Genomic DNA, 23,360 nt, shown 5'->3' with positions numbered 1-23,360 from the left:
AAACATTTTTCACCTATTTTTTTAATATTGAAATGAAGCTTATAAATGAAGACTTTGGCTTGTTAAAGCATTTTTCAGTTGAAAAATATCTCCCCTCCACCCATTCAGTAAAAAGAATGCCAAAATAAAATGGAATAGAATGTAATTTTTTTTTATTGACTCTTTTGAGTTTTCATTTCATTGTAAAGGAAACTGTTTCAGCTATACTCAGACTTTTATTTATTTATTTATTGCCTTCACCACCACATGGATAAAAATGAGGACTTGCACAGCTCTGCTAGATAGAGATTTTTCTGTGTCCCAGCCAATGACCTCGGTGTGATGTGGTATTAGAAGTGTTTATTCCTTCTTGCTGTTATTGTGTCATGTAGAATCTTCTGCTTCCTGTGATCACTGTGCATTTAACAAGATTCTTACATACCTTCATTAAGTGTCCTCTCCTGGCCCCTATTTTCTAGCTCATCTTGCATTCCCAGTGAATTTTTCTTCTTTCATACTTACTTCTCAGCTCTCAAATCTCATTAAATTTTCTTACCTGTTTTTTTTAACTTTTTTCCACTCCAAGTGAAACTGTCTGCATTCACACATGATTCATTAGTAGCTTAGAAGAAATTCTGCAGTTTGTAAGCAATTTGGTTAAGGGCGGTTCGCAAGATTATTCTGGAGCAAATTGCCCTCTGTGGATAAACAAACAAGACAAATAGCAGATGATGCTGAATAAATCTATAAAACACACAGAGAAAATAGAAAAATCAGCCATTTTGCTGATTCTATCTCCCCCCGACCATCCCAATCATACATCATACAAATCTACTCCTCTGGTATTTTGCTGGGTTTTTGATTTAGTTTCTTTTTCTGCATATGAAATTTTAGCTTTAAAATGTAGGCGGATCTAGAAATTTTTTCCTCCCTTTTGACATACTGTTTGAAAACTTGTGAATCAGCTGTCATTCCTTTATACTGTTTTATACCATTTTTCTTGTAAATCCAATTAATGTTGAAAATATCTCTTTTCAGTTGTCATTTGTATGTCCGTAGATGCTATAGTGTCATATAAGGAAAGACTCTTTTCCAAACAATACTGTATGGAAAATTTCACAGTATACCATGGTGGTTGAAAAAGAAAGTCTTTTACACTGTTATCACCTGCTGTTAACATCTAGGAAGATAGAATTTGTGAAACTGGAGAAGTATTAGTAGAGCCAGGATGGCTGTGGTAACTGGCATGTAGAACTTTTTTTTTTTAAATTTTGATCGAAATCATGCCCAAATTGGTAATACCTGGGTGTCTCTACAAAGACACCAGAGCTGCCCAGACAGTGGTAAGATAATTATGTTTCTCTAGTCGTACTGATATGACCTTCGGCATCAACACTGTAAAGCAGGATAAAAATTACTCTTTTCCCTGTCACATCACTCAGGCAGTGAAATTTTGGTTCCCAAGCTGTTTCTCCACACAGGAGGGTAGTGCAGTGTGGGCATAATTTTTTGTCCTGTGTAGACAAGCCTTGTATGTCACTGAGATCTGAAGCTTGTTCAGCAGTCTCCTCTTAACAAAGGAAGTGGGTGGTGTCACTCTAGTTTTCTGTGATCACAGCATCTGCTAGATAAATAGGCTAAATGACTAGCCAATAGGCTGAAAACACTAAATGAAAGATAAGGATGAGCAGGCATGAGGTCAGGTCTTATTTTCCATATAACTCTTCAAATGCTGAGTTTGGGCAAATTGCTGGCAATTCTTGCATTGATACTACTTGTGTTTGTAGCCCAATGGAGCAATAGAGGACTTTAGGGGACGGGGATTAGCAAGCCAGTAATTTTCTGAAGAATCAAGTAAAATTAAATACTTTTGTTCAACTTATAAAATGCAATTGGTTCATTATAGTGCAAACAAGCTTGCAGGACAGAATTCCCTCAACTTCCTAGCCTCAGAAAGTTATATTTTGTTAATTGAATTCTAGTTTAGTTATGTTCTCAGCAAGAGCCAAGTAAAGGATTAAAGTTCACTACTTCCTATTCATGACTTGCCCTACTAAGAAGCTGCTGTGAGGTAGGGTGCAAGTATCAGGCTGGTGTGTTCTGTAGTAGCTGTAGCCAGAGAAATATATTTTTAGGCTTTTAGATTTCTGTGGGTGTGTGGCTCAATTCATTGCATGCAGGGCTTCTTCCTTATTCTCAACAGATTTATTATGTATTTCTTCTACATTTTCTTACAAGCCAAGTCACCTTCACTTGAATCTCTTCGGCATGAGGTGGCCAGACTGTTCAGAAAAGCACCTTTTCATTTAGGACAAGAAGTTCAACAGTCCCAGTAGCCAAATTTGAACCTCTGCACCATATTTGCACTTGAAAGATACTTAGGTATGAAAAAATGCAAACTGGCAGCTAGTTCAGTTCTCAAGATCTTTATAGTGCCTTACTCATGAAATCATTGCCTAGATACCTAGATATCTTTATAACTAACCTTGAGTGATAGAGATATCTAAGTCTTTTAGGGTTTTGGTATTTAAAGTTCCGGTACTTGGTACTTAACTTACTTCCAAAACCTAAAGTTCATGGCATATCTATTCTCAGGATCTTTGGTCCTAATGTACTTTTAGTTAAGCACCTAGGTGTGCGTAAGAGCTGTTAGAGGTCCCAGTAGGTGCCTTTCCACATACTTCTATGTCTAAATGTCTTTGTAAATTTGTCTTTCAATTATATTGTAATAGGAGAACTTGGTGCAAAAACTAGCATGCCAGAAATTTTTATTTTGTTCGAACTGCTTAAACACTGGCATTGCTCTGACAAGGGTTTAAAAAAAGCATTTTGAGCATTGGAATGCAAATTAACATACCAAGCAATTAAAGTCAATTAAAACAGGATGCAGTGTAATTAGAAACAGTTGTGTTCACATTTATATTCAGAGAGGTTTGATGTGTTGAAAGAAAAGAAAACAATTCAGGAAACTTCTAATGCTTACTGATGTGATGATGATACTAATAATGGCATTTGATTTCTAAAATGCCCCATCCTCCCTCACCTCATGAGCTCTCGAGAAGCATGATAAAATGAGCAACTGATGCACTGGATGCAGTGGAACTAAGTGGCTCAACGTACTGGGAGACTTGAACGCCACCTACAAGCGGTGGCCTTCTCTCACCTCTCTGAAAAAATACACGTACCTGTTGCAGTACAAGAGAAACTTGCAGTTTTAGCAGCCTCATTAGCTGTATGGGCACTAACACTGAAAAATTGTCAACAATGTCAATTGGCTCAGGAAGGGTGTATCTTTACCACACGTGCTTACTTGGTATCTTTTTCATTGTTGTTCTGGATATCTGTATTAGTATTTATTGCCAGAAATACTGAGCCAGTTGCACTCTATTTATATCCTCTTTCTGCATGGTAACCAGAAAGGAAGTTGTCATTCCTCTAAAGCTGGGACACAACTATCCTCATGATAAAAAAGTATGCTAGAGGTTGTGGTACTAGAACCAATAATGTTAAGACGTGTGGATGGGCTGTGGAAGGCATTCAGAAAAGCAAACAGAAAACTATGAAGTGTAGCTCTACAAGCCTGGATGGCTACTGCGGGATTGCAGACTACTGTTCAAGAGTACCTTTACCTTACCTCTCTTGGGCATAAAGATGAGTGGTTTCAGCTCTCCCTTGATGGAGCTGAGTGAGGAAATACACCCAAAAGAACCTGGGAAGAAATCTGCCTCTACAAAAATGACAAAATTGCAATCTGTTTACTGATGTAAAATGTTTCAAGGCAGTGGCAGGATGCGCAAGACAGCAGGCTGCGAACCAGTATAGTTATGAAGCATGATGCAATGAAATGTTATTCTTTAATGTTATAACAGATATTCAGATGCAATACCTTCCATGCCATCAAATGTATATGTTTGCTGACTATCCTCTATTAAAAGCAACTATTGATTTAAAAGAAGTAGAGAAAAATAGCTGGCAAAGAATTAAATACAGAAACATGAAAACCAGTTGCTGGCTACTCTGTCCCTTCCACCCAATATAACACTCAGATCAGGACCACGTCCATTCCGTGTGTTCCTTTTTTTTGCTTCTCATTAACTGATGGTCCATTTTTATTTGAAACCTAAATGTGGAGAGCAGTCTCTTTGAGACAAGGTCTATTTGAACTCAGCCAGTCGTATCAGTTTGCGTTTCCACTAATAGTCAATGATAATAAATGTAAGCACTGGAATAAAGCTTTCCATTTTGCATTTTATTGACGTATGAATTCATCAATTCAGGCTTCTGAGACCTATAGGAATATAATGGTGGTCTCCATTTCCTGGGAAAATCATGGCTTATATTTTCAAAAGGTACAAGACACCTGAAAGATATATAGATGCTTATCTCCTGTTAAGGTCAGTGAGAGTGAAGTATCTAAATATGTCTTGGGCAGCTGGACGCGTTCGAAGATCTGCCATGTGATTTTAAGTTCCTCTATTTCTGAGTGTACTAGCTGAGGCACACATGAGATGATTTCATGTTTGGGGTTGAATACTCAGCACTGTCTGAAAATTAAAATTCAGTTCATTAGTCATGAAAATGTGTTTAAGAATCCTTTCATGGGTGCATTCTCTGATGTATCTCTTTCATTTACACAGCCATGAGACAGGTAATGAACTTTTGAATTTAAAATGCATATTTTTGAGGGCTCTACAGGTTACATTTTTTACCAAATGATTTTCCCCATTCTTGCAGCTTGTTAAGTAATTTTGACTTGTGCAAGGCAGATGTATAAGAGTATCATTGCATATTAGAATATTTTATACCTACTTTGCACAGGCAGAAATGGCTATAGAGAATTATGGAGAGTGAAGTTTAAGGTATGTTATTATTTAAAGGAAATATTTATAGTGACTTGGAATTTATAATTTAATTCATCTCCAAGTTTGAATAGCTATATACTGCTCTCAGGTTTGTGATTGTAAAATGGGACCAATTCTGTTTAATTTTTCCTTTGGAAAACCTGCAGGTTTCCAGAAAAGCTCAGTTGCTCCCCATTTGCATCAGAGCAAACTGAGTTCTGAAAAAAATGTGGGCATATATGTGAACACAGACATTGCTGGGCTTGAGCACTTCAGAAATCTTGCTTGAAGGTGCTTTGCGTGATAAGGGTACTATAGCAAATTGCAAAGAGATATACATAGCATTTAACCTTTAGGCTTGATGAAATGTTTATTCCTCAAACACAGGCATGCAGGCAAAGCAGTCTTATGAGATGACAGTTTAGTAATTACTAGGTGACTGAGAATTCATTGCGTTTGTTGTTATAGAATACATATAATATAATGCAATTAATTACTTGCTATTATGAGTCAATTTCCCTGTATCTGTGTTTGGAACACTATATGCATAGTGAACAGGTACACTATAGTATAGTGTCTGGTCACCTGTCACAAAGAGAATAAATAATATACCTGAGGAGAACTTCCCAATCTCTCTATAAGAAGCGTTGACCTTTCCTACAAGACATAAATAGTTTAGAAGAGAATATGTTTGGAGGACAAAATTCACCTGCATGAACAAGGGCATCAAAAGCACTTTTCCTCCAGGAAAGGATTTGTTTTTTATCTAATAGCAAAATGGATGTGGAAATGAGGTGTTTTTGTTGTGGTTGGAAGAAAGTATTTTTCTAATGTTTGCTGCTTCTTCCTAGGTTGTATATGTAACAGCCACGTTCCCCTATATCATGTTGATGATTCTTCTGATTCGTGGAGTAACGTTACCAGGTGCTTCGGAAGGGATAAAATTCTACTTGTACCCTGACCTTTCTCGACTGTCTGACCCACAGGTAGGACTATGGTCCATGTATTTATTTTCCTCTCTGACTGGGAAAAACTGCAAGAGTTTCTTGATTTTAAAGTTTGAATACAGATGATTGCTGGATAGTTGTTTATTGTTAGAGATTTGGAACTGTGGATAGGGCTTTAAAGCCATCACTGCTTACATGTGTTGGAATATATTATTCTTTCAGTAGAAAAGTACCTTGGTTGATAAATCAGAATTTTCAGAAGTGCTCACTTGCAGTTGCTGCTTCTGCCATGGAGGGGCAAGCGCATTGCCACTGGTTTCCATGGGAACAATTTTAACTAAGACTTATCCATTTTATGGTTCTTTGCTCATTCCAAGTCTAAATCTCAGTCAAGATTAGTAGAGAAATTAATCATTCAGATGATTGATGTCTTTGAAGCAGAAGTCTCTATATGCAGACAAGGAGGAATGAAGTACTCAAACCAGGAACTGTGTCTTTTTCATTGTTTCCAGAGTAGAGTTGAACATGGAAATACTGGATTAAGTTGATTTTTTTCAGTGACAGATGAGTACAATAAAACAGTTAATATATATCATTTGTCTGATATCAAAGAGGGAAAATGACACAAGCTCTACAAAACCTGACAGGTTGCAGACAGCATTTTACTTATCTGGTTTGGCAATGTAGAAGATGTTATACAGTGTTACTCCTAAGGCTATTATAATATTAAGTGGATCCTGAGATGGAGATAGAAAGGAAGTTTGGGAATATTTGTCAAATTTTTTTTTTTTAATGTGCTTTTTAATCTGCTTTTTAATCTGACACTGAAAATGTGTCAGCATAAGTTTTTTTAACCCCTGCTTACTGAAAATGTGTATTTTTTTGCAAAAGACAATAGAAGGGACCCTTCAGGTTACTTCCTTGAAGTGTCTGAAATGACTGAGTCATGTAAAGTTCACTTTAAACAAGCAATAATTCTACAGAAGAAACAGCTAGAAAGTAAAAGATTAATTTAAAATATTGACAATTTTAGATGAAAATTTAATTATGTTTCCACTTTTGGACTCAACAATGTTTCCATCGTTCTACATCAGCATAGATGGGAAGTGAAAGAGGAGTTGTGGAAGTGGTGTTAGAACGTCGGTGATGTGCTATGGTTTTCCAACAGCTAGCTTGCTTAGAGGTGGCGTCAGTTCACCTGAGAAATTAGCACAGTAATGGAGAAAAACAACAGGATTCTCTGACACGCTCCCAGTTATTTGCTTGCAACACATAATAGACTCAGACTGTAGTAAATACAGCAAGCCAGTCCAATTTCAACTGAACCCCATGTGCCTTAACTCATTTTAGCAGAGACAAGAAATTTGACTGTTGTATGCTTATCTAAGAACATGGATGGCATCTGTTTATTTTGTCCAGTTTTAACTAGTGTTTCGCCCTGCCGTGTGGTTCAGACAACTGAAGTTACGCACTGCTTTAACAAAAAGCGTTCACTGAATACTCTGTTCTTGAACTACACCACGATGATTCCTCCACCTGCGAAGTCTACCGACCTAGTATGAGTAGGAGGTAGTCTTGCTGCTTAAACGTTGATTCCTTCACTTGTGCAGCGGTATGCGAGAGGCCTGTTAACACGATTTTGCCCCGCGTGTGGATTTTTCACATGCCACTGACACCCTTGCTTCTGTTTGTTATTGAGGGAGGGCATGCAAGCTTAAGCAACATTATTGTCAGGCTACAAGGGGTTTTATATGCCTATTTACTGTACTGTTTCCATTTGTAAAGAAATACATTGTTGCCATGACAATTTCCAAAGCACATAATATTAGTCTAAGCAGTCTGTGAAGTACAAAGCACTTCAGACACGTGTGCGTGTATCTGTTTGTCCTGCACATATAGCTCAACTGATACTAGAATGTCTTTTGGGAAGGCTTAATGGATTGCTTCAACAAGCCAACTTTCTTCTCTGTTTCAATGACACTTTCACTGACACATTGCCATACTTCAGCCTTAGTATTTTAGGCGCCTTTGTGTAGGAAAGAAGCTGAAGTAGAACGGACCATAATAGAGATTGTGGAACACTAATACAGGTAATTTAACTGTAGTATGCATGAGGAAATGGTTTTAGAGAATTGTTTTTGTGTTGAAAAAATGCTGCTTCATTGAAATTGAAATATTTTGTTGAGACTAATCAATTTTTGAAGAAAGATTTCTGAGTTATGGGTGGGATCTCTGGTCAATTTTCAAGAAATAAAGGAAGTTTGGCTCTCAATCTTAAAAATTTGGCACAACTCGTTTTATTAAAAAAAAAAGTAAAATGGAGTTGGTCAGCTTTATTGCAACTTTCAATGGTAACAAGATAGATACATAGACATTTTCCATTTTATGGAAATGTAGAACTTAGTAATGTTCAAATCCACGAATTTTTGCGTCAAAAAACCCCATTCCGTAAGCCTCTTCTCAATTTGTTCTAGAGATTTTTGCCAAGAAGCAAACAAAGGACAACTGAAGTAAGACATTTGTGCTTCCAGTTTTCATCTTTACTCTTGTTTATTTGGATTTACTCCACAATATCAAAGCATAATGCATGTGTACTAGCAGAAGTTGTTTTCCTCTTCAGTTGGAGGTCTGTTTAAATAATGTTCCAGGGTGACTACTGTGTCTGTATTAGGAGAGCAGTATTTGAACCACAGTGCCAACTATGTTTACTGTGGATTAAATAAATTAAGTTTCTCTTCAAGGCTCACTTTAGTTTGAAGTTCTTGAATCTTTTGTCTTTGTGTAATTTGCATTCCATGGTTTGTTATAGCTTTCTAAGCAGCTATTCATCTGTCTTTTCAGTTCCTCTTAGCTTTCAAGTGCTGTGTTCACTATTTCATTTTTATATTCTATCTTTTCAGGAGACTGAATCCTCTTGGTCTGAAAATGCCATCTTTTGTCCTGTGTATCTGCAAAGCTCATACCAATCACTTTTCATTGTAATAGTGGAGTACTATATTTAAGCTTCAGAAATGCTTTGTTTCATCAACAGTAAGATCTCTATAGCCTTCATGCTCAAATTGGCTTGAAATATGTCCCTCTGCTCCAATCTGGAAGATACAGGTGCTGTTTATAGCTTAAATATGGGGTCTTAACCGAGTTATAACTCACATAAAAGAAGTATTTTACAAAGTTAATAGGATTGTTATGGTTTTTGTGTGCAAGTCTGCTCAGAATATGGTTCTGGTTGGCCCTCAACAGATTTAAGTCACTTAATATGTAATTGTGCTTGTGTGTGGGTACTGACTGCTTCTTTTTGGGGAAAACATTTGGTTCTTCATAATGGGATTTTCCAAACATTTGTGTATGGAAGAGGTTAAATCGGTTAGGGACTAGCAGATGTACCAGTTTGGTGGATCAAGGAGCAATATTACGGTCAATGATCTGGAAAACACATGCAGGTAAATTTAAACCCTGCTGTAGTAGTGGATTCTTAAAATGAGGAGGAAAATAAAAATAAAGCCGCCTTGTTTATTGTGTGCTTGTATGCTCATAACTGGCTGAGTTACTGGTTCTTTTATTAAAAAATGTGTATTGTTTTAATGAAGATATACATTATAGCATCTGTAGGGGTGAACATGTCAATGTAGTCAGAATTGCTCTCTCCTCTGAACAGTTGGTGCTTACCAAAATCTTGAACAAATTTAGTTAATCTGGGTTTTGCAACTGAATTGCACATGAGAATACATTTCTATGTGGAAAGAATACAGGTTGTACTTTATCTCTGGTATACTGTCATGTGAATGTTAAACAGTGCAAATTATATATAAGGCACAGGAAAGTCTGAGTTATCACAGTTAGGATTGATTTTAGATTTCTCTGATCGTTTATTTGCAGGGAGAAAGTGTTAAAGTTGCATTAAAATTTCTGATGGCAGAAACATTTCTACGATTCACCTCTAGTAGCTCAGCTATGAGAGTTCAACTATTAGGTAGCCATGACTGTGCAGAGCTTCCAGGTGTTTTCTATGGGTACTCTTGCAATGGGAAGTCCACCCAGTTTGAAAATGTCTTCCAGAAGGACTTTTTCCATAAATTTCCCTGGCACTGAAATTCGGTTGACTGGCTTGTAGTTCACTGTATCTTCCTTCTTGCCCTTCTTGAAAATAAGTACCAAAACATGAATGCACAGCAATGAGCATCAACTTAACCTGAAAAAATCCTTACACTAGATAAGTCTTATAGTACAAAGATGACTCTTTTCCTTACATTGCCCGCTGTCTCAAAAATTTCTTTCTTCCTGCATTTTCCTGTGTGGCACTTAGGCTAAGTTTTCATGATCTCTGTGTTTACAGAGAAAAAGAACATTTTAGTACATCGGATATCTCTTTTAGGGAAAACAATTTTTTTTTGGTAGAAAATCACTTAGAATAAATGCACATTAAATTTTTTTTGCCTGAAAATTGTAGTTTTCATTGAAAACTCTTCAATTTTCAGGTTAGCATCAGTTTATTTTGCTAGTTATTCACTCCGTCCTGAACATCATCTTAGTATGTTTGAGCATAGATGTAGAATTATACTTTAAAGAAGATGCTATTCACCAAAGCCATAAACAATTACTATCCAATTAGGCAATTATAATATACATATGTGTGAGAGGCATTTGGGAATATTGTATAGGTGTGGAGATAATATTTTCTTAAATCCTGTTCTGAAAATCCAAACTGGAAAAGTATTTGAGAATTTATCTTCCCTTAACTTTTTATTTTCCAATGTTTAATAATGCAGAGTTGTTTAGTGATGAGAGCTGCAGCAGTAATGCCACTGTGATTCTTTACCAAGAACTCTCTTAGCAGTAGAAGAAAGAACCCAGATTGATTCAATTTTAGTACATGCAGCCTTGGAAGCAAGCGACTGTCACAATTTTATCGCCACCTTGAGGCCGAATGAAACCTGTGTTTTCAAAGGCAGAAGAAAATAAAAATTCTCTCCTAGCTTTGAAAGTGGAGGAAACTGTTGCATTTAAACAGAATTGTTAAGGCTCAGTTTTCTTTAAAAAAAAAAAAAAAAAAAAAAAAAAATTGTAGAAGAAATTGTGATTTCATTTTTGGGTGGTTTCATGCTCAGAAAATCAAGGGAACTGTATGGGTTCCCGAGTAGTGGATTTTAGACTTATGCTGTATCTAAGCATACCGATCCTTAAAATTGAAACCTAGGAATTGTCACATGTTGACAATGAAATGATACCTAATTGCTGGAGAATTTTTTTATGCTTTTATTGGTTTGGAATGTGACAAGTGAGCAAATTGAAGTCTAATGAGAAACTTACTTCACAGGATGCGTTCAATACTGGATGGTAAGCCTAGTTTTTAAGCATAGTACTTGCAGAAGGTGGTCAGAGGCAGGTCACATGTCCTAAATCTTACCAGCCTTTTAATACCACTAAGTCTAGTAATACCTTCAGCAATTTACTGCATTTTTTACTGTTATAAGAGTTCGTGCAGCCATTTAAAAAAAAAAAGAAAAAAACAATTAACTGGGGAAAAATAGTGGTAATGAGAGGAGGAAGATGTCCAGTTCCCATCACACTCATGCAGTTCTGTTAACAGCTATGGAATTTACTCTTCTTTTTCTTACCAATTCCTTCCCATTCTCTGTATTGTTTGCTTCATCAGGTATTCTCTTTCTGAACCAGGCAGCTGCGATGCACATGCATGTGAGTTGCAGTAAATTTAAAAAAGAGTGAAATGCCAGAAATTCAAACAAGGGCCATAGGTATGAAAATCCTTAGCTGAATTTACTATCTATATAACTACAACTCCCACTTTACACATGTATCTTTGAACAAACAGTCTGTTCATTTGATATGGAATCTAAATTTCAAACCGTTCTTTCTATGAAAGGAAAAAAGTATTGCTGCTGATTGTGTGAGGCGCTCATGTTGCTGTTAAGTAGTAATCCCCTACCCAAACTTTTAAAATTTAAACTTGAAAAAGAATTAATTCTTCTCAAAGTCTGCTATTTGCACCATCACTACGAATTACTGAGATTTTAAATTGGAATATAGACTGGATATAGACTGGTATGATGTTTACAAACATTTTGCCCTACAATGCAGTTTATAATCTCCACAATAAGGAGCTATTTCATTTACTATGTACTATGGTTTTTGCATTATAAATTGTTTATGTGGTTTTTAAAAAATAGGAAGACCAAAAAATTGTTGTAATGCAGTGTTCTTGCTGAAGGGGCAGAGGTATTTAACAAAGCCATAAATAACTCCTGGGATGGACACTATTCCCATTTTCCCTAAAGAAAGACGGAAGGTAAGCCTGGGAGCACATTTCATTTCCCCTGCTCAAAGGAACATACATACTGCTCTCTTGCAGTGAATCTGCACTACAGTGATTGGGCACATACATTTCAAAAGGCATGGACTGAAGACATTCAGGGTCTTCTCCTATGACAAAAAATTACTCTCTGCGATGCATGGAACAACTTAGTATTTGTTCACTGCACAAGTCATTACATTGTGCAAAGATTTTAGGTATATTTAAGTATGCTCTGGGAAAGGCACAATCTAAATTGAATACTTCATTGGTAAACTGTTTGTGTATATGAGTGAGTGTCACGTACCTTTTTATGTCTCAATATACAACTCTGTTCTTTTCACCAGCATAATATTGTGACTATTAATTTTTATGTAGCAAATGTGGTTTCAGAAGTCCAGTTATTGCTTTGGAGAGTTATTCCAAGCCCTGAAAAAATAGTTTGCCACCTCCTCCCCATGGTTTTTCCTTGTATTTCTTGCTATTGCTACACAAGCAACAGCAAGCTGAGCAGGCAACAGCAGATTTTGGCAGTTAGAAGAGACTTGTTGAAAGAATGGGGTCACTTCGTAAATTCCCTGGGGCTTCTAGGCCATATGAAATCTCTTCCAGCTATCCCTGCAACCCCTTAGCAACCTTGGCAATGGAGAGACATCATCTGAGTTTCAGGGAAACTCTAATTGCACTTTAATATTAGACTTTATGGCTAGTGCAATATGCCACTGGGGGGAGACAGGATCCACGCATTAGCTCAGTGCATTGGCATAACAGGGAGAGATTTTTCAGTTTACAATGATGGCACCTGAAAAGAAGTACTAGATAAACTTGAAGAGCCATTTTGTGCATAAATTAATTAACATTCTGAGGAACTGAGAACTGTGAATACTATCAATGACTCCAGTGTGTCAGTGCTCTAGAAGTCAAGTGTCCTAGCAAGAGAAAAGCTGTTGTTAAAATTACATTTTTTCAGATGAAATTAAAAATCGGTACAAAAAATACTAAGTGATACATGGGTATTAATGAGGAAATAATAATAAGGGACCTTGTGCACAGTGAAGATAGTAAGTGAAACAAATATTCTACGCTATTTCTGGGACAGTCACAAGTGGATATGTGATGCCATATAAATAGAGGCACTGAAAATATATCGTTATTTTAAGAATTGCTAACAGGATTCTTGTTAATCCTGTTATTCCAGAAGAATGAGAGAAAAAAGAAAAAGAGAACATTACTACACTAGTGGAATGATGTGCAGCTTGCAGAAAATCTGTCATTTACTGTTTAAAAAATTGAGTGCTCCTAAAGATTACTCTTTGAAGACTTGTACAAAAAATGCTTTCTAATCCCCCAGACACTTCCAAGACTCTTTTTATTTCCATCCTAGAACTGGAATAACAGTTGAATTCTCAAAACAATCCAACAAAAACAAGGCTGGGCAAACATCTGCGGAAAAGTAGTAATGGCTAAAGTGTATTGTGTACACCCCACAAACTACCATTGGAGAGATGCTATGCTGCAGGGGTTGACTGTGAGCCTGGAAAGGTCTCTACCTCCGGCTTTTACTGTAAGTGGAGTTGGGTTCACACACATTTTTTCCTCAGAAGTAGCTTAGAGGAGATGATTGATACTGAAGTTCTCCCCTGAAGGTCTTCTCTGAACTAATGGAAATACAAAATGAGGAGGAGGCAGAAAGGAACAGAAAAGGTGCCTTCCTCCAGGGTAGTATGAGAAAGCTGGGGACTGCATTGAGCTGTGGGCTGTGTAGGCATCTTACAACCACACGTGCCTTACTGCTGCTCTCCCTGCTTCCTACCATGCTTTTTGTATCTGCTAGCATATAGTTTGTAGGACACTTGGGCATACGTATGTGGTTTATTTGCAAGGGCAGTGTGGGAAAGGGAGAAAAAAGTGATAGAAATCAAGGAGAGGGAAGCTGGGAGGAGAAGGTGGGAGGTGACTGACGACAGTTGCTGGCACATTGCCCTAATGTATGTGGGAAAACAAGCTGCCTCTCCCATCATGAACTGTTACCAGCTGCCAGGCAGCTCACAGCAAGGATCCAGATCCAGGAGAGCAAATTGGAAAGATGAGGAGATGTGAATATTGGCAGCTGTGGCTTTCTGATGCTCTCTACTCTGAATGTCTAGGCTAAATTGTTGGCTATTCTGTCCTTATGGATAAAGTAACTCCATTGTATTAGTGTAGTTTTTGTTTAGGCCGTTGAAGCTGGATTGATTGTCAATCACTTTAGCTAGCATTGCATAATTGTTTCTTCCTTATGCTTTATAAAATGTTTATAGGCGCACACACACACACTAAAGTTATATCATCAAAATTGCCCATGAAGATAAATGACAGGATGGGATAGTCAACATGTTTTCTTAACTTCAGATTCTGCTGTGGTGCATTACATGACTTGGGGATAGAGTTCATATTGTTTTCTCTGAAATAAGAGTCTTTTAAGAAATAAATTTGTTCCTGTGTTAATGTTAAATTCCAGAAGATTTTGTAATACAGGAATTCCTGCAAAGGTCATTAATATTTTTAAAGATATTTTCCTTAACTGTGTTCACAGTCTTAGATTTCCATATGTTAACATATTTTCCCATATGGATGTTTATAGACAGCTACTTTAAACACTGAGGCTCAAATAAACTGAGCATTCTGTGACCGTTTGCACCAGAATCATGGCTGCAAGAATATCTTTTTATGCCATCAGAGAACAGAGGCAATAACATGTGTTTTATCACACGAGTGCCAACCAAACACTACTACTTCAATTCAGGACTGTAAATAAGGATAAGGAAAGAAAGCATCTGACTGCCACAAAGAGAGAGGCAATAAAATGTATTGAGTAAATTTGTTACGAACTTGGCAGGAAATCATCAGATGTTCATGCAGTTTGGGATACAGGTTCACCAATCTTTCATTTGTTTGTTTATTGTCAACCCTGTGAACTTTTCAGAGAACATTTGAATCAAGAAAGCACAGCTGAATTTGTAAAGAATGGGAGGCAGAATCTGGTTCCTGGTGATTTTGCACTGAAGTTCTGTGTTCACATATTGATATTTTAGCAGAACACACACACAACGTTTCACACCAGAGCTTTAAAAAGTGTTTTTATTTTAAGGCAGTGTTTTCCTTTGTTTTTCTTACTATTATTATCACATTTTGAAACAAAATCTTGTTTAGGAATTAAAAATCAAATGCTTCATTTAAAAATGAGAAATAGCATTTGACTTCTCAAAATAACTTCAGTTTTTGACCAAATGCTTTTACTGTTTGACACAAACTTACAAGTAATGTAAATTAAACTGAATCTTCATTCTTCTGCGAAATTAAACATTTGGTCAATGTCAATACTTTCAGTTGCCCCCTTAGTGTCAAGAAGTGCAGGTCCTGAATACAATTCCTAAATGGCATTTTTTTATTCTAGTGCTTTTTTTATCTTGAACTCAGTTTTACTTTAAGTTTCTGCCAGCTCTGTGGCATAAATGAAAGGTTTTTCATTGCCCAGCTCTCTTTAAAAAGGACTAGGCTCACAGCAGAATTTTAGTGAATGTTGAGTGGCTTGTTTACTAAAATTTGCCAGTTGAGTATACAGTTCCTGTCACTCTAAAAACAACTCACGCTTTTAAAATACTCTAAATCCCTCTGTGTAAAATAATAAAACAACATGGTGACTCTGAGGGATGTTCACAAAAAGGTATAGTGAAAGCTGGTACTTTCCCAGCCTGGAGGTTTAAATGGACTTGTTTATCCATCCATGAAGGTGAGCAGAACATAGGTGAAAATACGATGGCAGCAGTTAAAGCACTGAAAAAGTATAGTTGGGGCACTAGCCTTCAGTGAGTTACTATCTTATGGAGGAAGGCAGAAAATGTGGCACATGATTAGGGATTACAAACTAAAATGACCTGTTCTATGTCTTGATCTTCACAACAAGGTAGTAAAGGTGGTCTGGAGACGTCATATTTAACATTACATATATAACTGGCATGTGTAAGCAAGGTTCCGACTTTGTAGATGGCTGCCTCTTTCATCAGGGAAGGGTGTCTTGGAAGTGTAGTTCGGTCACCCACCATTTGCATCAGTCTTATAAATTCCTTTTTGCGCTAATTCTGTAGAGTTCTTGGAATGACCACAGTCTTACAGCTAGAGCAGAGACAGGTACCTCAGCTTGAATGAATGAGGCAGAGGCTAAATAACATATGGGCTAATTTACTCTCCTGGATATTTTGAGACTGACCAGGCAATGATTTTCAGTACTGGTATATCACTGTATTTATATAACTCCACTTACCTGCAGATTTTTAAGTAGTTTAGGTTGCAAAAAGATAATATGTATAGTCACTGAATAAGTCAGTTGTTAAAGAACCCAGTCTGTCAAACCCAACTCCAAATAGTAAAATTTTAATATCACGCTCTCTTTAGGTCCAAGAGAGGTGGTTTGTTGGGTTTTTTTACACACTGGCTTAAATTTTTACTTTAGCTGCATAATCATATAGGTGTAAGTAGAAGTAAGAAGTAAGTGCGTATTACCAAAATATAGAGTTGAAGAATGCAAGACTAAATGAGTTTGCAGCAAGTGGGAAAGGGGAAGAAATAAACAAAAACACGGTCCCTTTTTGTCTTCTTTCCAACCTATTGTACTGAGTACTGTAGATTGGAGGTATCGGACAGAAGCAAATCCTCCTTCAGATGGAGGGGGAACATGCAAGAAGTGATTCTGAGGGACAGACACACCATCAAAGATGTTTGTGGGTTGGAACGATGTATACATCACTCCATGCTCCTGGCTGGGTATGAGGAAAAATACCTACCAGCACATCAGCTCTTTGAACATTTCAGATAAGCATTTAAAAGAAGCCTAGGATGTCAGCAGTACGATGTTTGTTTCCCAAATTAACTTCTCCAAGACAAATTCGTCACAGGGAAGAGATGACAAGCTTATCCCTGAAGGTCTAAACCAAATTTGCTTTATTACTTTACCTTTCTCCATCCCCCTTTGCATTTATTTATGAAAATTATCTAGGGAACTCATTCTGATTTTTACATCTGTTGAGCCCCTTATGGAGCTGGATGTTGTTAGTAGCTCCTTCTCTAGTAATGTGAGCTTCTTTAAACTGTCAGGTGAAGTCTCAGTGACTTGTAACTGGGAACAACCAGAAAACCCAAAATGCCCCTTTGGGGAAAAAAAAAAAAAAAAAAAATCATAAGATCCGAGATCGATTGGATAAATTGTTGCTCTAAGCTTGCTAGAGGAATCTCAGAGATTCTTGGCACGTGACCCTGAGTAGGTGCCAGGCTCTTGGTCTGGTTCCAAGCAAATTCCAGCTACCATTCACCAGTAATTAACTCTGAGACACATAGTCAGATGGTACATACCAAGTTATCATCTTTGCATCAGTGCAATGGTGCCCTGCCAGTTGCAGAGCTGTGGCCACGCTCATTCATCCACAGACTCAGATTTATCCAGGTCCACAGAACAAGTCAATGGCTGGTCTATCTACCCTTATGTACCAGACCAAATTCCTTCCTGGGAGTCTTGGTCGCACACCCTTGATAGCAGTGCTTGCTCTCTGTTGCCGATGCCACGAGGCTTCTCACCTCTAGCTGGCCATTACATTTAGGATTGGAGGCTTCTGACTTGCATGCAAGCTAAAAGTATGGGGGGAGATGAATTTAAAACTGAAGTTAGTTATTCTATGATTCTGTAAAATGCCTATGTTAATGACCACTGCTTGCTCAGTACTTAATCATTGATGAAATTCAAGGAGGAAGAGGCTACAGGACAAAGTAGTAGAGTTTCTGTTTGTGAATATGAACTCTTCAAGACTGCAGTGAATAAATGTATATGGTTTTGTGGCATACGCTCACTGAGGAGGTAACTAATGCTCAATATTCTGACACAATTTACTACTGGGCAGTGCTGCCCACAGAATTGGTATTCTGAAGGTGTAGCTGTGAGGTAACCTTAATGGATTCTTACTTTTGCTTCCTAGAATTGCTGTTCTGTTTTGACTGAGAAAGATAAGTAATATGTAGACTTTTGTTTTAACTCATTTGGGTTTGCTGTACACAGTGGGGGCACATCCACTTAGCCTTAATTGTTGCTTAAAGACATTTATTGGCTTTTCATTTCTATGTGCTTCCTTGGGCTGTCATGCAGACAGTTCTGTGTATCCTTGACTCATTCCTGTTACTTGTCTTCTACATTCAAACAACTGGATAAAAATATTTGTTTGTAGTTTGAATGTGATTGTACAAAATGGCAGAAAGCAGGGCACCAAACACCAAAGCTGTACCAAAGGCAAGGGCCAAAATGCTCTGGCCCTGAGAGTTCCTCTGAGAACTCCTAGGGCAGAGCGATACAGTTTAAAGCCTCTTAGTTACCCATGACCCGCAGCCAGAAGGTACGTGGTGGGACTCCCAGGATTCCTGTGCAGACAATGGAAAGAGAAAACCACCTTTGGAGAGCATTTCCATTGCATTGTACTCAAGTCATTTGAACATTATAATGTTATATAACATTTTGATACAGTTTGACTAACTAGAATAAAATTGGAATTTATTGGTTTGGTAAATGTTTGCTGTAGTCTTTCCCTGAGCACCTGGTTTTGGCAACAATCAAAAGAGGACAGTGGGCTACCTTTGCACTGATTGAATGTAGCCATACTTTTGTTACGTATTTATATCCAAATACGTGTCCTTTGTACATAAGTAGCTAAAGTGAAAAAATGTTTGTGTTTGACTGTCGTGATAGTAATTTGAATCCTTTCCATTGTATTGTCTTAAGTCGTGTTAAACAGAAGATGACAGTTCTCAAATGAAAAAAGGATTTAAGATGTTTTTGTAAAGTGGTTAATGCTCTTGATTAACTATATGGCTTTTCTTATTTTTCCGGGGTAATTTTTGCTGAGTTAGGATGGGATTATCCACATTCGTAGCTTTGTTGAAGGCTGAGTGACTAAAATGTGATTAAATTATAATAAAATTATATACTTTCTTGTCTGTCATTTTAGATTGTTGACCCTATATTGTCAGTACCAATATTTGAAGGAGTATGTTGCACAAAATTTCAGTTTACTATTTTAAAAAGATAGTTAACTTTTAATTGTGTCTTTATTATTTACTCTGCCTAAGCATTCAGGTTTTATTATGCTTGTGAAGGGCAATATTTAGATTATTATGTGGGCAGCATGAAATCAATGCTGTCTTCAATTAAGCATTTATTTGTGTAACAGAATGATAGGTAATATGTTGTCACTTGGCATTTTTAATTGGTTTATTAAATACTGGGTTTAGTTGAGGGATTTTATAGAGACATTCCTATTAAATTTTAAAAACATTTTTCACTTTTCCTTTTGGTCTTTGGGCAATAAATGTTTTTTAAAATAAGTAAACTATAGTAGAGGTACTCGGTAGATATTAGCTGGAAGCGGGACCACAGTTTTGGTGGTATTGTAGACAATTAAGTAGTTAAGAGTAGCTTTTCAGAGAACCCTATCGTATTTGTGATGCTCCTTAAAAGACTGATCTGCTCATTAAACAGCAATGATAGCGCTATAGGGCAGTATATAGCCGACAGTCATTGGTGTTTTTTTGGTGAAAAAGGAAAAGGAAAAAAAAAAAAAAAAAGCTTTTACATACTGTCAGACCTGAAACTGGAGCATAGCCCTCCTGGTTCTGCAGCCAAGGCACCATTCCCTGTTTGTGTGGCAGTCAGCCAGTAACTCAGGAGGTCCTGCTGGAACCCTGCCTTGGATTTGGCAAAAGTCTATAAAAATGGAGATGTAGTGGGTTTAGAAAAATACAAAAGAATGTGCTGTTTCATACAATGAATAACTAAGTGGTGGAACTCACTGCTAGAGAATGTGGGAGGCCAAAAGTATAAATTCATTCAATTAATTACAGATAGGTCAATTGTGAACTGTTAAACACAAGAGTCCACATATAACCCGTGGTTCCAGCTTGTTTCTGCTGGAGAATTTCTGTCCACCTTCTACTGCCAAGTTCCCTGTCCTAGGGTGTTCACCCTGCAGGTGCAGTCTCCTGTGTCCCTACTATAAAATAAGATGAAGTATATGCCAGCTAGTCAGAACATGCTTATTTGAAGAGAAAATAACACATTAGTGGCTGACGACTACAGATTCATAGTTTAACTGATATCTTTAATGCTTTGATAGCATTTATTCATCATTTTCATTATCCTATGCGTGGATTGGTGGGAGAAGTTGTGCCAGAAGTTGTATAGGCTTGGAAACAAAATAGTCCTTGTTTGGGTACTGGCATTATCAGGTGAGAGAGTAAGAGAATTATAGAAATGAGTGTGAGAAAACAACTAGATAATGTTAGTTAGTGGAACGGACAGTCAACTCAACACGATAATTTCTTCTGCAGAACAGGGAGCATTAAAGTAAGCACCAAACAGTGTTATTTGCTTGAAAGTATATAAGATGATGCTTTATGTAAAAACTTACCTAGAACAAAGATCATGTAGCCCAGTATGTTGTCTCCTGCAGCGGACTCAAGAGGATTCCTAGGGGAATGTACGATGTTTGTCCCTTGAACTCTTTGGACAGCCAGGTATTTTCAGCTCAGGTGATTTCCTGAGATCTGTGTGGCTTTTTATGTTCAGAAACCCCAATGGATTTCCCTTCCATGTAGTCTTCTGATCTCTCCTAGAGCCCATGAAGACTTTTAGTATCCCTAACACCTCTTGGCATCTCTTGTGTCTAAAGACACAAGTTCCACAGCTCTGCTAATTGTATCAGGAAGAGCTACCTCCTTTCATTCCTTTTGAACTCGATTCTTAGAAACTTCATCTGATGATTCAAAAGTTCTTGCTCTGGAAATAACAGTGAACAAAGTATCGCTACTCTTTCTTTCCTTCTCACTCATGAATTGTTAAACTGTACTGACATCCCACCTCAGTTGAAGAAGTCCTAGCCCCCACTCAATCTGTTCTCATACAGAGTCACAGGATAGTTGAGGCTGGCATGCACTTTTGGAGATCTTCTAGTCCAACCTTCCTTCCCAAAGCAGGTTCGACTAGAACGGGTTGCTCAGGACCATGGAATCATAGAATCATTTAAGTTGGAAAAGACCTTTAAGATCATCAAGTCCAACCGTAAACCTAACACTGCCAAGTCTACCAAAGGCCATGTCCAGGGTTCTGAATATCTCCAGGGATGGTGACTCCACAAGCTCTCTGCGGGCAACCTGTTCCAGTGTTTGACCACTCTCACAATGAAAGTTTTTTCTTATGTTTAAATGGAGAAACTGTATTTCAGTTTGTGCCCATTGCCTCTTGTCCTTCCACCAAGCACTACTGAGAAGACACTGGTTCCCTCTTCTTTACTCCCTCCCATCAGATATTTATACACAGTGTTACGATCCCCCGAGTCTTTTCTTCTCTAACCTGAACAGTCCCAGCTCTCAACCTCTCCTCTTGTTAGATGCAACAGTCCCTGAATCATATTTGTAGCCCTTCACTAGACTTACTCCAGTAAGTCTATGTCTCTCATGAACTGGGACCCCAGCACTGAACACAGCAATCTAGGTGTGTCTCAATAGTGCTTGGCAGAGAAAAAGGATCACCCAGCTCCCTTAATGTGCTCTTCCTCATGCTTAGCCCAGGATGCTGTTGGTTGTCTTTGCCCCAAGGGCACACTGTTGACACATGGTTAGCTTGTCCCCTAGGACCTTCCACAAGGTTGTCCCATAGCCTGTATGGATGCATGGGGTTGTTCATACCACAAAATACAAAGCTATTTTTGGTTACCTGTTTCTTCTTTTTCTTAGCCCTTTCAAATTCTATTGTAACTTTTTTTATTTGAGGAGACCATAGTGAGAACTGCATAAAGTATTCAAGATGTGGACCAACAATGGATTTAGTCAGTGCTATAATGCTGTTCTCTTCCTTAGTATTCCTTGTATTTATTCCTTAATAATGCCTAGCACTTAATTTGGTTTCTTGACCACTGCCGAGCACTGTTGGAAACATCTAACATAACTACAAGATAATGCTTCCAAATCAAAATTATCAGCTAAGAGCCCATCATTTCATAGGTGAAATCAGAGTTGCTTTTTCTTGTATATATTACTTTAAATATAATTGAATTTATCTGCCATTTTTTAAGATTTTATTTTCCAGTCATGCCAGCTCATAAGATCCATCACACAATGAGCTGTCATTCTTGCTAGTCTGGGTAACTTAGTGTCACTTCTTTTTTAACTATCATCTTTGCTAGTCTGACTAACTTTGTGTCACCCCTTTTTTCTCAGTGACTTGTGAAGAAACTGAACATGAGAGAGACAGGTCATTGTAGTATTTCATTAGTGGCCTCCCTCCACTGTAAAAAATTATTCTTTTACTCTAATCTGGTGTTTCCTACCTTCGCATCAGTTATTTTTTGAGCAACTACTTTCTTAAGCCACAGATGCTTAGTTTCCTAAAAAGCTTTTGGTGACAGATTTTTCCAAAATACTTTTGAAAATCAAATAGGCTTACATCATCTTCAGCCACATGGTTGCTGACCACTTCCAAAAAATTTAGGAGCAATAATCTCTCTTGGTTGGGGTTTATCTTTTCTGCAGTTTCTACGCTTTACCAGCAGCTTCTGTTTCCAAGTATAGAAGGAACAGAAGGAGCAGAGGGAACAGGCTCTGGAAATAGAGAGAGATGAATTCTGCACTGGTAATCCTATAGGAACTTGATTGGTTTCTTAGTTTTTGAAATGCAGCTGCCAGTGGCACAATTCCAGCAGCTGGGCCAGAATCCAACGTTGAGGTGCCCACCTGCAGCACTACGCCAGTGTAGTTGAGAAGGGGAAGTATGTTCTTCACCTCTGCGCAAGTCAACACTGCAGACTTTTGCTTAATTTGCCTTTGGGCTTTTATACTTTTGGCAGTGGCTGGAGAAAGGCAATGCTGTGGGTTAGGAAGCTATGCTCTTATGACTGCTACTCTCTGCTTTCCATGAAGAGTCAATAGAGACAGCTCATTTTCTTACAATCACTTGCTGACTGCAGCCACTGAGAAAAGAGGTTGTATGAGTAAAAACAACAGCCACAAAAGAGATTACCGAGACTCAATGTGATCTTCCCCAACAGAGGTGGAGGCAGGCAGTAATGTAATCTGATCTAATCTGAGAAAGTGTGAATCAAATGTTTAGTGTATTGATTGCCCCAAACAGCCTTTAATGCTGGTGCTGCTACTGTAGAAAATGCAAGAACAAACAAACAAGAAAAAAACATGTAAAAATGAAGAGCACATTTTAAA

At 37.7% G+C, this 23,360-nt stretch overlaps 1 protein-coding gene across 1 annotated transcript in view; it reads left to right on the top strand.

The window, feature by feature from the left end:
- LOC104077169 (sodium- and chloride-dependent GABA transporter 3) overlaps nucleotides 1-23,360 on the top strand; it is a gene marked incomplete at its 3' end in the record, with an annotated part of 90,434 nt that overhangs the window by 44,553 nt on the left and 22,521 nt on the right. The window contains exon 6 of the mRNA XM_009578301.1: nucleotides 5,672-5,806. Within this exon, the coding sequence (XP_009576596.1) occupies nucleotides 5,672-5,806 (135 nt within the window). The remainder of the gene's footprint in view (nucleotides 1-5,671; nucleotides 5,807-23,360) is intronic.

The sequence above is a fragment of the Fulmarus glacialis genome, unplaced genomic scaffold (assembly GCF_000690835.1).
Source record: "Fulmarus glacialis isolate BGI_N327 unplaced genomic scaffold, ASM69083v1 scaffold14225, whole genome shotgun sequence".
Classification (NCBI taxonomy): domain Eukaryota; kingdom Metazoa; phylum Chordata; class Aves; order Procellariiformes; family Procellariidae; genus Fulmarus; species Fulmarus glacialis.
This window is presented reverse-complemented; position numbering and strand designations above follow the sequence as displayed.